The sequence below is a fragment of the Mesocricetus auratus genome, unplaced genomic scaffold (genome assembly GCF_017639785.1).
Source record: "Mesocricetus auratus isolate SY011 unplaced genomic scaffold, BCM_Maur_2.0 Super-Scaffold_100047, whole genome shotgun sequence".
Classification (NCBI taxonomy): Eukaryota; Metazoa; Chordata; class Mammalia; order Rodentia; family Cricetidae; genus Mesocricetus; species Mesocricetus auratus.
In genome coordinates this window covers 2,026,168-2,042,118 of record NW_024429224.1, presented here as the reverse complement: position 1 = coordinate 2,042,118, position 15,951 = coordinate 2,026,168, and the positions used below count along the sequence as shown (strand labels likewise).

The following is a 15,951-nucleotide window of genomic DNA, read 5'->3' as shown; positions in this document are numbered from 1 at the left end:
GAACTTATGAAATGAAAGACTGTTCACAAAAGATCTTGATTTCTCAGTTTATATATATATTTGTTGAGAATAAAGGACTGGTGCTTTGTCAGAGTAAGTAAGCAATAAAAAACAGATGTGGTAGGAGCCTGGCATTACGGTGCACACTGTAATCTCAGTACTTGAGAAGAGACTGATGCAAGGGAACCATGAGTCTGAGGTATCCAGACTGGGCTACGTCATGAGTTCATGGACAGCTTGAACTATATGGTGTGACCCCCCACCTACACATGTGACCCCACACACATACACATGTGGTTGTTCTAGGGGTCAGAGGACTTACTTGGTTTATAAGCTACTGTAGGTTGGAATGCGTTATTTATTTAATGTATGCTAACAGTTTTTCACATTTTGAAATATCTCTCTGACCTTATTAAATATTTGATTTGGTATGAGAACACTATGACATACCATAGTGAATATTTTTTAGCTCAACATCTCAAAACCAAATTTTTAAGGTCAGGTGTGCTTACACAAATATGAAGACGATCGAAACTGAATTTTCTTTCTGTCTTTCTGGGAATTTTCTTAGATTTCTGAGTGGACACAAAACAAAAATGGAAGAGACCTTTATTTTGAATCCCAGATGTCTCTATGTTTCATTGGAGAAAACAAAAACAGCAAAAAAAATCCATCAATATCTTGAAAGTCCATGGTTATATATTTAAACTTCTCATCTTCCTGATAACAAGTTGGGGATTGATAAACACTGCTAGTAGCGAGAACTCAATGAAGCATACATACTTAGTGATGATTTTAAGTCTTTTTAAAATAAATTTTTAAATAAAAAATCTCATTTTACACACCAATGTCAGCTCCCTCTCTCTGCTTTCCTCTCATTGCCCCCATGAGCCGTCCATCCCACTTCCTGTCCTCTCTCCAAGGAGGGTGAGGCCTCCAATTGGGGATCATCAAGGTCTGCCACATCATTTGGGGCAGGACCTAGGCCCTTCCCTGTGTATCTAGGCTGAAAGTAACCCTCCATAGGGAATGGGCTCCCAAAGCCTATTTGTATACTAGGGATAAATACTGGTTCCGCTGCCAGGGCCCCATAGACTACCCAGGCTTCCAAACTGACACCTACATTCAGGGGACCTAGTTCTGTCCTATGCTGGTTCCCCAGCTGCCAGACTGGGGTCCATGAGCTCCCCCTTGCTCAGGTCAGCTGTTTCTGTGGGTGTCCACAGCCCCCTTTGCTCATCACTCCTCCCTCTCTACAACTGGACTGCAGGAGTTCAGCTCAGTGCTTAGCTGTGAATCTCTGCTTCTACTTCCATCAGCTACTAGGTAAAAGCTCTAAGATGGCATTTAAGGCAGTCATCAATCTCATTATAGGAGAAGGGCCTATAGGAGAGGGTAGCCTCTCCACTATTGCTTAGATTCTTAGTTGGGGTCATCCTTGTAGATCTCTGGATATTTCCCTAGTGCCAGATTTCTCTTTAAACCTATATTGGCTCCCTCTATTAAGGTATCTCTTTTCTTCCTCTCCTTATCTATTCTTCCCCCAACTTGATCTTCCTGATCCCTCATGTTCTCCTTCTCCCTCCCCTTCTTCTCTCCTCTTTCTCCTACCTCTCTTCCCATCCCCCCTCTCCATGCTCCCAATTTGCTCAGGAGATCTTGTCCCTTTCCCCTTCTCCGGGGGATCTATGTATGTCTCTCTTAGGGTCCTCCTTGTTTCCTAACTTCTCTGGGGTTGTGGATTGTAATCCTTTGCTCCATGTCTAATATCCACTTTTGAGTAAGTATATACAATGTTTGTGTTTCTGTGTCTGGGTTGCCTCATTCAGTGTTTGACTGAAATCATTAAGCAGAAACAAAGAAAACAATACAAAGAATAATGAAACAAAGAGTTAGTTCTTTGAGAAAATCAATGAGATAGATAAACCTTTATCCAAAGTAGCCTAAAGGCAGAGAGAGAACATGCAAATTAACAAAATCAGAAATGAAAAGGGGGACATAACAACAGATACTGAGGAAATCCAGTGAATTATCAGGTTAAACATCAAAAATTTGTCCATTACAAAATTGGAAAATTAAAAGGAAATGGACAATTTTCTGGGTAGATTCTTTTTTTTTTGAGTTTCTTTTTTATTAATATTTTTTTTATTTTCCATTTTAAATTTAGATAAGAAACAAGGTTGCTTCACAAGTCAGTACGAGGTCCCTCTCCCTTTCCCTCCCCTCCTCCCGTGCCCTCCCCCTATCCCCCCCGTTATCCCCTCTTTCCCCCAGGGAGGGTGAGGCCCTCCATGGGGGTGTCCATAGTCTGTCATTTCATATAGGGCAGGGCCTAGACCCTTCCCCAAGAGTTCAGGGTGAGAGTGCACCTCACATTGTTCTATGGGAGTCCAGAGACCGTGTGTATACTTGGGATGGGTACTGATCTGCTGTCCAAGGCTCAATAGATTACCTAGGCCTCCTCACTGACACCCAGATTCAGGGGGTCTTGATCAGTCCCATGCTGGATTCCCAGGCTGATGCCTGGGATTCAAGAGTTAACCTTTGTCTGGTCAGCTGTTTCTGGGGGTTCAACCAGCCCAGTCTTAATCCCTTTGATCATCAGTCCTCCCTCTCTGATACTGGCTTTCTTGAGTTCAGCTCAGTACTTAACCAGCCAGTAAATGAAGTTTCTGTTTCCCAGACTCTCTGGCAATAGGATTGTAGGCTGGCACTCCCCAGATCTATGTCTAAAATCCATATATGAGAGAGTACATGCCATGTTTCTCTTTTTGTGACTGGGTTACCTCACTCAGGATGGTTTCTTCTAGTGTCATCCATTTGCCTGCGAATCTCATGATTCCATTATTTTTTTCTGCTGAATAGTACTCCATTGTGTAGATGTACCACATTTTCTCTATCCATTCTTCGGGTGAGGGACATCTAGGTTGCTTCCAAGTTCTGGCTATTACAAATAAAGCTGCTATGAACATAGTGGAACAGACATCTTTGTTATATGAATGGGCATCTTTTGGATATATGCCTAAGAGTGCAGTTGCTGGGTCTTGTGGTAGGTTTATTCCCATTTTTCTGAGGAATCTCCATACTGCTTTCCAAAGTGGCTGAACCAGTTGGCACTCCCACCAGCAATGGAGGAGTGTCCCCCTTTCACCACATCCTCTCCAGCATAAATTGTCATTGGTGTTTTTGATTTTAGCCATTCTGACAGGAGTGAGATGGTATCTCAGAGTTGCTTTGATTTGCATTTCCCGGATGGCTAAGGATGTTGAGCACTTTCTCAAGTGCCTCTCAGCCATTTTAGACTCCTCTATTGAAAACTCTCTATTTAGTTCTGCAGCCCACTTCTTAATTGGGTCCTTTGCTGTTTTGGAGACTTGCTTCTTGAGTTCTTTGTAAATTTTGGAGATCAACCCTCTGTCAGATGTGGGATTAGTGAATATTTTTTCCCATTCTGTGGGCTGCCTTTTTGTCTTGCTGACTGTGTCCTTTGCCTTACAGAAGCTTCTCACTTTCAGTAGGTCCCATTTATTAATTGTTGATCTCACTGTCTGTGCTACTGGTGTTATGTTCAGGAAGCTGTCTCCTGTACCAATTCTTTCAAGGGTACCACCCACTTTCTCTTCTAAGAGGTTCAGTGTGGCTGGATTTATGTTGAGGTCTTTGATCCATTTGGACTTAAGTTTTGTGCATGGCGATAAACATGGATCGATCCGCATTTTTCTACATGCCAGTCTCCAATTATGCCAGCACCATTTGTTGAAGATGCTTTCTTTATTCCATTGTATATTTTTAGCTTCTTTGTCAAAGATCAGATGTTCGTACGTGTGTGGGTTAATACCCGGATTTTCAATTCAATTCCATTGGTCTGCCTGTCTATTTTTGTGCCAATACCAAGCTGTTTTCAGGACTATAGCTCTATAATAGAGCTTGAGGTCAGGGATAGTGATGCCTCCGGACGTTGCCTTGTTGAACAGGGTTGTTTTGGCTATCCTGGGTCTTTTGTTTTTCCATACAAAATTGATTATTGTTCTTTCAAGGTCTGTGAAGAATTGTGCTGGGATTTTAATGGGGATAGCATTGAATCTGTAGATTGCTTTTGGCAGGATTGCCATTTTTACTACATTGATCCTGCCTATCCAAGAGCATGGGAGATCTTTCCATTTTCTGAGGGCTTCTTTAATTTCTTTCTTTAAAGATTCAAAGTTCTTACGATACAGGTCTTTCACTTGTTTGGTTAGCGTTACCCCAAGGTATTTTATGTTGTTTGTGGCAATTGTAAAGGGTGATGTTTCTCTGATTTCTCTTTCAGCCCTTTTATCATCTGTATATAGTAGGGCTACTGACTTTCTTGAGTTGATCTTGTAACCTGCCACTTTGCTGAAGGTGTTAATCAGCTGTAAGAGTTCCCTGGTAGAGTTCTTTGGGTCACTGATATAAACTATCATATCGTCTGCAAACAGTGAAAGTTTGACTTCTTCCTTCCCAATTTGTATCCCCTTGATCCCCCTTTGTTGTCGTATGGCTATAGCTAGAACTTCAAGTACCATGTTGAAAAGGTATGGAGAGAGTGGACAGTCTTGTTTTGTTCCTGATTTTAGAGGAATTGCGTTGAGTTTCTGTCCATTTAGTTTGATGTTGGCTGTTGGTTTACTGTATATGGCTTTTATTATGTTTAAGTATGTCCCTGTTATCCCAGATCTCTCCAAGACCTTTATCATGAAGGGGTGTTGGATTTTGTCAAAGGCTTTTTCAGCATCTAGTGAGATGATCATGTGATTTTTGTTTTTCAGCTTGTTTATATGGTGGATTACGTTGATGGATTTTCGTATGTTGAACCATCCCTGCATCCCTGGGATGAAACCTACTTAATCGTGGTGAATGATTGTTTTGATGTGTCCTTGGATCCGATTTGCCAGTATTTTATTGAGTATTTTTGCATCAATGTTCATGAGGGATATTGGTCTGAAGTTCTCTTTCTTGGTTGTATCTTTGTGTGGCTTGGGGATCAAGGTTATTGAAGCCTCATAGAAAGAGTTTGGCAAAGACCCTTCTGCTTCTATTGTGTGGAACACTTTGAGAAGAATTGGTATAAGCTGTTCTTTGAATTTGTGGTAGAATTCTGCACTGAGGCCATCTGGACCTGGATTTTTTTGGTTGGGAGACTTTTGATGACAGCTTCTATTTCCATAGGGGTTATAGGTCTATTTAAATTGCTTATCTGTTCTTGATTTAGTTTTGGCAAATGATAGCTGTCCAGGAAGTCATCCATTTCCTTTAAATTTTCGAATTTTGTGGAGTACAGGTTTTCAAAGTATGACCTAATGATTCTCTGGATTTCCTCAGAGTCTGTTGTTATGTCCCCCTTTTCATTTCTGATTTTGTTGATTTGCGTGTTCACTCTCTGCTGTTTGGTAAGTTTGGACAAAGGTTTGTCTATCTTGTTGATTTTCTCAAAGAACCAACTCTTCGTTGCATTGATTCTTTGTATTGTTTTCCTGGTTTCTACTTTGTTGATTTCAGCCCTCAATTTGATTATTTCCTGGCGTCTACTCCTCCTGGGGGAGTTTGCTTCTTTGTGTTCTAGAGCTTTTAGCTGTGATGTTAATTCTCTGGTATAACTGTTTTCCTGTTTCTTCATGTGAGCACTTAGTGCTATGAACTTCCCCGTAGCACTGCTTTCAAAGTGTCCCATAGGTTTGGGTATGTTGTGTCTTCATTCTCATTGAATTCGAGGAAGTCTTTAATTTCTTTTTTATTTCCTCTTTGACCCAGGGATGGTGCAGTTGAGCATTATTCAATTTCCATGAGTTTGTAGGTTTTCTGCAATTTGTGTTGTTGTTGAATTCTAATTTTAAGGCATGGTGGTCTGATAAGATGCATGGAGTTATTCCAATTTTTTTGTAGCTGCTGAGGTTTGATATGTTGCCAAGTATGTGGTCGATTTTTGAGAAGGTTCCATGTGGTGGTGAGAAGAAGGTATATTCTTTTTTATGTGGATGAAATGTTCTATAGATATCTGTTAATCCCAGTTGGGTCATTACTTCTATTAGACCCTTTGCTTCTTTGTTGAGTTCCTGTCTGGTATTCTTGTCTAGTGGTGAGAGTGGTGTGTTGAAATCTCCCACTATAACTGTGTGGGGCTTTAGATGAGATTTAAGTTCTAATAATGTTTCTTTAACGAATGTGGATGCCTTTGTATTGGGGGCATAGATGTTCAGGATAGACACTTCGTCTTGGTGGGTTTCACCTGTGATGAGTATGTAATGACCTCCTTCATCTCTTTTGATTGATTTTATTTTAAAGTCTAGTTTGTTAGATATTAGGATTGCTACCCCTGCTTGTTTCTTGGGTCCATTTGATTGAAAAATTTTTTCCCAACCTTTAACTCTCAAGTAATGTCTGTCTTTGAGGGTGAGGTGTGTTTCTTGTATGCAGCAGAAGGAAGGGTTCTGTCTTCGAATCCATTCTGCTAGTCTGTGTCTTTTTATGGGTGAGTTAAGGCCGTTAATATTGAGGGATATTAATGACCATTGATTGCTCATCCTTCTTCGATTTGCGATGGTTGTTGTTGGTGGAATTATGGGTGGAATTTCGCCCCTTTGTTCTTTTGGCTGTTGGTAGAGAGGGATTCTCTAATGCTTATGTTTTTCTGGTTGTAGTTAGCTTCCTTGGGTTGGAGTTTTCCTTCCAAAATTTTCTGTAGGGCTGGGTTAGTGGACACATATTGCTTGAATCTAGTTTTGTCATGGAATATCTTGTTTTCTCCGTCTATAGTGATTGAGAGCTTTGCCGGGTATAGTAGTCTGGGCTGGCATCCATGGTCTCTTAATGTAGGTAGAATATCTATCCAGGACCTTCTGGCTTTCAGAGTTTCCATGGAGAAATCAGGTGTAATTCTGATAGGTCTGCCTTTATATGTTACTTGACCTTTTTCCTTAGCTGCTCTTAATATTCTTTCTTTATTCTGTATGTTTGGGGTCTTGATTATTATGTGGCAAGGGGATTTTTTTTGTGGTCCACTCTATTTGGTGTTCTGTAGGCTTCTTGTACCTTCATTGGCATGTCTTTCTTAAGGTTGGGAAAGTTTTCTTCTATGATTTTGTTGAATATGCCTTCTGCCCCTTTGAGGTGGATTTCTTCTCCTTCTTCTATACCTATTATTCTTAGGTTTGGTCTTTTCATGGTGTCCCATAATTCTTGGATGTTTTGTGTTAAGGATTTGTTGGATTTAAGGTTTTCTTTGGTTGATAAATCCATTTCTCCTAATGTATCTTCAACACTTGAGATTCTCTCTTCCATCTCTTCTATTCTGTTGGTAATGCTTGTATTGTTAGTGCCTGACTGTTTGTCCAGCTTTTCTATTTTCTGCCTTTCTTCAGATTGTGTTTTTTTTTAGTGTCTCTATTTCAGTTTTCAACCCTTGCAGCGTTTGCATTGCTTCTTGCAATTTTCTGTTTATCTGTTCATCCGTTTGTTGCCTTTTATGAATTTTTTGGTTTGTTCTTTCTTCCATTTCTTGCATTTTTTGGTTTGCTTTTTGTTCCATTTCTTGGATTTTGTGCTTTGTTTCTTCTTCCATTTCCTGCCTTTTTTGGTTTGTTTCTTCCTCCATTTTTTTCATTTTTTGCTTTGTTTTTTTCTACCATTTCTTGCATTTTTTGCTTTGTTTCTTCTTCTAATTCTTGCATTTTTTGCTTTGCTTTTTCTTCCATTTCTTGCATTTTTTGCTTCATTTCTTCTTCCATTTCGTGCCTTTTTTGGTTTGTTTTTTCTTCCAATTCTTGCATTTTTTGGTTTGTTTTTTCTTCCATTTCTTGCATTTTTTGGTTTGTTTTTTCTTCCATTTCTTGCATTTTTTGGTTTGTTTTTTCTTCCATTTCTTTGAGGGATTTTCCAATATCCTCTTTTAGGGCCTCTATCATTTTCATGAAAGTGCTTTTAAGGTCGTTCTCTTCTGCTTCCTTCGCGTTGGAATATTGGGGTCTTGCTGGTGTGGAGTCTCTAGAATCTGGCGGTGTCATAGTTGTTTTTCTGTTGCTGACTGTGTTTTTGTATTGTCTCTTTCCCATTCTGGGTAGATTCTAAGTCTTTAGTTGTTATTTTATTGACATCACAGCCAGAAATTACTTATTAAATAATGACCATATGGATGTGTTTGTGTAGCAATACATGTAGTTACTAATGCTTTCCATGTATATGATTTAATGGTATCTCATGACTTCCTTTGTTTGAGGTCTGGTCAGATTTAGAGTGTTCACTTGTCAGTATAAAATCTTCAAGAATATTTCCTGGCTTCAGACAAAGTGATGACTAATGTTTATAAAGGTAGCTGCTTTATAGACCTGGATCACAAACTGTTTGAAATGGACAGTGCCTAACAGCTTTCTATGATGAGCATGTGGTATAAATAAGAATTAAATCTTTGTTTTTGAGATCATTTTGGGCTGTTTATTTGTATAGCACAACCTTGCATATATCATGCCTGATACACTGACATTTCTAGCTCAAGAAGGAAGATTATTGACATGTGGTGCAACCAAGAATTAAGAGCAATGGAAGAAGAGCTGTATCTTGAGAAACCACCATGTCATGGAATTAATGATGAAATCTGGGTGAGACCTTTAGATACCTTTGTAGCTTCCCCTGCCTTTCTAACTTTATTCCCCTTATTCTTGAACTGAACAAGCCTTCCTCACTATTTCCCAGACACACTGCCATGGTTACTTCCTCTACACAATGAAGTGTCTCTGCCATTTGAAATGTTCTGCCTTTTCTTCACCTTTGAATATTTTTTTTGCCTGTGTTCAGTCTGTCTTTGGACTGACCTCAGCTCATTTGTCCAGGATGTGTTTCCCAATTTCCTACTAAGATCACACAATTCATTATAGTGAACACTGATCAACATATGATTCACAGGTTTGGGGACATATACATACATATATGGTTACCAATATATTGAGAATGGCAAAAATTCCTGAAATTTGGATTCCTGCAGCACATAGTCTGAGAATAAGTGTGTATTTCATCAAGATGATTGACAGAAACCAAATATCTCACTTCCAGATGAATGATGCTGAAATTAAATAACACCCCTTGCTATTTTATAGAGGATCATGCACAGATGTATAGGAAAGTAAGGTAGCCTGGAAATGTCTTAGGTCATCTCTCAGCTGTATGTTTCATAATTTGACATTTCTGTGAGTGAAGTCTGTCCCTTACCTTCCTCAAACCTCTCTTCATATCTTTGTTCCTCAGGCTATATATGAAAGGATTCAGCATAGGGGTCACTACTGTGTACATAACGGTGGCTACCCGGTCCTTCACCACTGAGTACATGGACAGAGGTCTAAAGTAGACATAGATGACACTCCCATAGAACAGGGCCACTACAGTGAGGTGGGAGCCACAGGTAGAGAAGGCTTTCCATTTTCCAGCTGCAGATGGGATCCTGAGCACAGTGACAATGATTCTCAGGTAAGAGAAGAGGATGCATAGGAAGGGGGTCACGATGACAGCCAGGGTCTCAGTCATGACCACAATCTGACTGGAGGATGTGTCAGAGCAGGAGAGCTTCAGCACGGGTTGGGTGTCACAGAAGAAGTGCCTAATGACATGGGAGGCACAGAATGAGAGGTGAGACATGAGAAGGACACGGAACAGGGCGTGCAGGTGGGAGATAGTGCAGGAGCCCAGGAGCATGGTGAGACAGCGCTGTGGCCTCATAACCACATCATAATGTAAAGGGTTGCAGATGGCCACCAGTCTGTCAATGGCCATGGACGCCAGCAGGTAGCTGTCAGTGTTTGCTAAAGCTATGAAGAAGTACATCTGAATGAGACATCCTGTGTAGGAGATGGTTTTTGTCTCTGAGAGAAAGTTCACTAGCATCTTGGGCACAATGACTGTTGTGAAGCAGATATCCATAAATGATAAGGTGCTGAGGAAAAAGTACATGGGGGTGTGGAGCCTGGAATCAGAGTGGATGGCCAGGATGATGAGCACATTCCCCACCACAGTGACCAGGTACATGATGAAGAAGATGGCAAAAAGGGGTTTCTGCATCTGGGGGTTGGAAGAGAGACCCAGTAGGATGAAGTCCGAGGTGCTGCTGCTGCGGTTGCTCATATCTCCGTCTCTGGGCATGTTTTGGAGGAATTTGGGAGAGATTTGAAGGACAAATTGATAAGACAGTGTAACTCGTAGCCTTAAGACTGTAATGAAATCTCATTGCTGTTCATTAGAATTTAAAAATGTGCTCAGTTAAAGAAACTATACTAAAAAATAAAAACTATATCCTGGCCCACAATTCCAGTAGAAGTTCCTTGCTCTACCAGAGGCCATGCTCCTAATCAAAAGCCTAGGTAAAACCCTATTGTGCCGACCATGAACATTTCCTCAGAGCTGCCCCAGGTTTTGCCCCAATAGACCTCATCCCGTAGTCTCTACATCTTAGCCCATAATTCTGGTGGAAGCCTCTGTTTTACCAGAGGCCAAGCTAGTCCCTGGAATCCCAGAACCTCATAGGTAATGACAGTATCCAGAACCCCAGAGGTCATGTAGGCCATGAAAACCCCAGTGGAGTCACCCTTCTGGTCCAGAGAACTTGCTGGTCACCAGAACTACAGGCCACTCAGGCCAGAAGACCAGAGATGAAACAGAAACAAAGGGGAAAGCACACCTATTCAACAAAGGAAAAACTCAGAAATGCATGCCTAAGCCTATAATTATCCTAAACCCAGATGCCTAGAGACCAGTGTAAGAAGACAAAAAACAACAGTCAGTGTAATACATCACCATCAGAGCCCAGCTATCCTACTACAGTCAACCCTGAATATTCTAACACAGATGAAGCACAACAAGCAACCTTAAAACCAACTTTATGAAGATGATAGAGGTCACTAAAGAGGAAATCAGTCTTAAAGAAATCCAGGGAAGCACCAACAAACAATTGGAAGAACTGAATAAATTCCTTAAAGAAAGCCAAGAAAAAACAAACAGGTGAAGGAAATGAATAAAACTGTTTAAAACCTGAAAGTGGAAATAGAAGTAATAAAGAAAACACAAACTGAGAGAATCTGGAGATGGAAAATCTAGGTAAGGGAACAGGAGCTATATATAGAAGTATCATCAACAGAATACTAGAGATGGAAGACTCTCAGGTGTACAAGGTATGATAGATGATATTGATCCATAAGTCAAAGAAAAGGTTAAATCTAAAAATTTCCTGACTCAAAAAATCCAGGAAATCAGGACACTATAAAATGACCAGGCCTAAGAATAGTAGGAATAGAAGAAGAAGAATCCCAGCTCAAAGACCCAGAAAATATTTTGAACAAAATCATAGATTTCCTCGCCTTATGAATGACATGCCTAAAAAGAAGCTTATAGAACACCAAATATACTGAACCAAAAAAGAATATCTCCCCACCACATGATAATCAAAACACTAAATCTGTCAAACAAATAACAAATATTAAGAGCTACAAAGGAAAAAGGTCAATAAAGACAGACCTATTAAAATTACACATGACTTCTCAACAGGAACTCTAAAAGTCAGAGGGCCTGGACTCTAAGAGATCACAGATGCCAGCCTAGACTACTATGCACAGAAAAACTTACAGTCACTGTAGACAGAGAAAGCAAGATATTCCATCACAAATTCAAATTTAAGCAATATCTAGCCACAAATACAGCCCTACAGAAAGTACTACAAGGAAAACTCCAACCTAAAGAGGCTAACTATACCCATGAAAACATAGGAAATAAATCTCACATTTACACATACACACACACACACACACACACACACACACACACACACACAGACACACATGAACACTATCTCCACCACCACCAAAATAACAGGAATTAACAGTCATTGACATTAATATCTCTCATTATCAATGGGCTCAATTCCCCAATAGAGAGACATAGGCTAGCAGAATGGGTACAAAAACAGGATCCATCATTCTTCTGCATACAAGAAACACACATCACTAGGGAACTGGGAAGAAGAGAGGGGGTGAAGAGGAAGAGAGTTGGTCATGGGGGAACAGGAAGTTGAGGGGGTGGGGGCAGAATAGGGGGAGGAGGGAATCATAGGATCGAATACAGATCAGGCACCAGAGCAACCTCGAGTGATCTAAAGGGATAACACCAATTGGCAAGCTAAGCAATAGTGGAGAGACCACCTCGAATGCCCATTCCTGATAATGAACTTGATGTCTATAACCATCCGGGAGCCTTCATCCTGTGACTGATGGAAGTAGAGGCAAACACACAATTAATCACTGAACTGAACCCAAGGAACCCAGTGACAGAGAGAGAGGAGTGATGAGCAAATTGGCAAAGAATGGGCTGGCAAAACCAGCAGAGACAGCTGATCTGAACAGGGGAGAGCTCTTGGACCCCAGACCGACAGTGGAGAGGCCAGCATGGGACTGATCTGGACCCCCCAAATGTGAGTGTCAGCGAGAAGGCCTGGGCAACCTATGGGGCCCTGAGCTGTGGATCAGTGTCTATCCCTGGTATACAAACAGTCTTCGTGTGCCTATAGCACAAAGAGGGATGCTCTCTCAGCCTGGACTCTTAGGGGAGTGCCTGGACCCTACCCAGAGTAAAATGACAGACTCTAGATATCCCCTATGTGGAAGGATTTGGCAATAGGGTGGGAGGGTGGGGGGGAAGGGAGTGCGGGAGGAGGGGAGGGAGAGGGAACTGGGATTGACATGAAAAACAAGCTATTTAAAATTAAAATAAAAAATGATAAAAAAACATTACCTCAGAGTAAAGATTTGGAAAAAGATTTTCCAGACAAACAGACCCAATAACTGGTGTAGTAATTCTAATGTCTAACAAAATAGACTTCCAGCCAGTTAATCAAAAGAGATGTGGAAGGACACTTCAAGGGCACTCATATTTGAAAATTTTTTCTTATTTTTACATTCTTACCAAAGTTTCCCTTCCCCATTCTGAGTCCCTCCTCACATCCCTTATCCCCTACACCCCATCTACTTCTCCTCCACTGTTTCTCTTCAAATTCAGGCGGCCATCCTATGGATATCAGCCAGTTATGGTTTATCAAGCTGCAATGAGACCAGGAACTCCCTCTTCCACCAACATTGGATGAGGCAATCAGGCAGGAGTAATGGAGGTATCCACATTTGTAAAAGCTTAAATCACACATCAAATCCCACACATTAATAGTGAGAAGCTTCAACACCCCACTCTCATCAATGGATAGGTCATCCAGACAAAAGCTAAACAGAGAAATAGTGGAACTAACAGATGTTATGACACTAGTGGACCTAACAGATATGCAGAGAACATTTTACCCACACACAAAAGAATATACCTTCTTTTAGTACCTCACAGAACTTTCTCCAAAATTGTCTATATACTCACAAAACAAATCTCAACAGATACAAGAAAATTGAAATAACCCCCTGCACCCTATAGACCACCATGAATCAAAAATGCATTTCAGTAACAATAGAAGCAACTGAAAGTCTACAAACTCACAGAAACTGAATAGCTCTCTACTGAATGACTACTGGGTCAAGGCAGAAATAAAGAAATTAAGTATTTCCTAACGTCCATGAAAATGAATGCACAACATACCCAGATTTATGGAACTTACTGAGAAAATCAGCAAGATAGAAAAAAACCTAATTCAAAGTAACCAAAAGATGCAAATAGAATATTCAAGTTAACAAAATCAGAAACAAAAAGCATAGCAACAGGCACCAAAGAAACCTTAAGAATCATTAGGGCATACCTTAAAATCCTGTACTCCATAAAATTGGAAAATCTAAAAGAAATAGACAATTTTCTTGATAGATACCACTCACCAAAGTTAAATCAAGATCAGATAAACAATTTAAATAGACTTATAATGCCAAAGGAAATAGAAGCCATATTTTAAAGTGTCCCAAACAAAGAAAGCTTGGGGCCAGATAGTTTTGACACAGAGCTATTCCAGACCTTCAAAGAAGAGCTAATACCATTACTTCCAAAACTATTTCACAAAATAGAGATAGAAAGAACATTGTCAAATTCTTTTTATGAGGTTGCAGTCAATCTGACATTAAAACTACAGAAAGATTCAACAAAGAAAGAGAATTAAAGACCAAGTTTTCTCATGAACATTGATACAAAAATACCAAATAAAATACTGGCAAATTGAATCCAATAACACATAGAAAAGGCCATCTACCTTGATCAAGTAGGCTTTATCCCAGAGATGCAGGAATGGTTCGACATATGAAAATCAGTAATGTAATAAACCATATAAACAAACAGAAAGAAAAAACCCATATGATCACCTCATTAGATGTTGAAGAAGCCTTTGACAAACTCCAATGGCCCTTTATCATAAAAGTCTTGGAGAGATCAGGGATAAAAAGTACATACCTAAACATAATAAAGGCAATTTACAGCAAGCCAACAACCAACATCAAGTTAAATGGAGAGAAGCTCAAAGCAATTTCACTAAAATCAGGAATAAGACAAGACTTTCCACTCTCTCAATATCTACTCAACATAGTGCTTGAAGTTTTAGATAGAGCAATAAGATAACTAAAAGAGATCAAGGGGATACATTTTGGGAAGGAAGAAGTCAAAGTTTCTTTATTTGCAGATGTTATGATAGTGTATATAAATGACCCCCAAAACTCTACCAGGGAACTTCTACATTTGATAAACACTTTGGATACAAGATTAGCTCAAAAACCCTCCTATATACAAACGTTAAGCAGGCCGAGAAAGAAATCAGGGAAACAACACGCTTTACAATAGCCACAAATAATACAAAATACCTTGAGGTAATTCTAGTTGAACAAGTGAAAGACCTGAATGACAAGAACTTCAAGTCTCTGAAGAACGAAACTGAACAAGATATAAGAAGATGGAAAGATCTCCTATGCTCTTGGATTGGTAGGATCAACATAGTAAAATTGGCCGTCTTACCAAAAGCAATCTACAGATACAAAGCAATCCCCATCAAAATTCCAACATAATTATTTACAGTCCTTGAAAGAACAACATTCAATTTCATATAGATAAACAAAATACCCAGCATATATAAATGATCTTGTCCAGTAAAAGAACTTCCAGAGGTATCACCATCCCTGATTTCAAGCTGTACTACAGAGCTGTAATAATGAAAACCACATGATATTAATATAAAAAAGACAGGTGGTTCAATGGAATCAAGTTGAAGACTCAGACATAAATCCACACATCTATGGACGCTTGAGTTTTGATAAAGAGTTTCAACAAATGGTGCCGGTCTAACTAGATATCAGCATGTAGAAGAATGCAAATAGATTCGCATATATCACCCTGAACAAACCTCAAGTTCAAGTGTACCAAAGACCTCAACATTAAACGAGATACACTGAACCTGATAGAAGGAAAAGTGGGGAAAAGCCTGCAAAGCATTGGCACTGGAGACAACATCCTGAACAGAATACCAATAGTGTAGGTATTAAGATCAACAATTAGTAAATCGGACCCCATGAGACTGAAAAGCTTCAGTGAGGCAAAGGACACCATCAATAAATAAAACAGCAGTCTACTAAATGGGAAAATATTTTTACCAACTCCATGTCTGACAGAGTGCAAAGTTCCAAAGTATATAAAGAACTCAGGAAACTTACACATGAAAAAAACAAATAATCCAATTAAAAAATCAGGTACACCCCGAGGGGATTTAGCCAGCCCAGAGACTGCCAGCGACTGAGTCCCTTTCACTACCCACAGGACAAGCGAGGTAAGCATGGGCCTGTTTCTGGCCTGCCTTCTGGTATCCTATGTGCTACCGGCTGAGGTCTGGGGACTGTGCACTGTGGTACTGCAGATCCCATCCGGGCGGGATGCAGCCTGCCCAGAGACCACCATCATCTGAGTCCCTTTCTCCACCCACAGGACAGGTAGGGCCTGGGCCTGTTT

At 40.1% G+C, this 15,951-nt stretch overlaps 1 protein-coding gene across 1 annotated transcript; it reads right to left on the bottom strand.

The window, feature by feature from the left end:
* Positions 1-9,159: 9,159 nt before the first annotated feature.
* Positions 9,160-10,143, bottom strand: LOC121136046 (olfactory receptor 1L4-like). Its single transcript, XM_040735587.1, has one exon. The coding sequence runs from the start codon at positions 10,141-10,143 to the stop codon at positions 9,160-9,162; it is 984 nt and encodes a 327-aa protein (XP_040591521.1).
* Between the last annotated feature and the right edge of the window lie 5,808 nt (positions 10,144-15,951).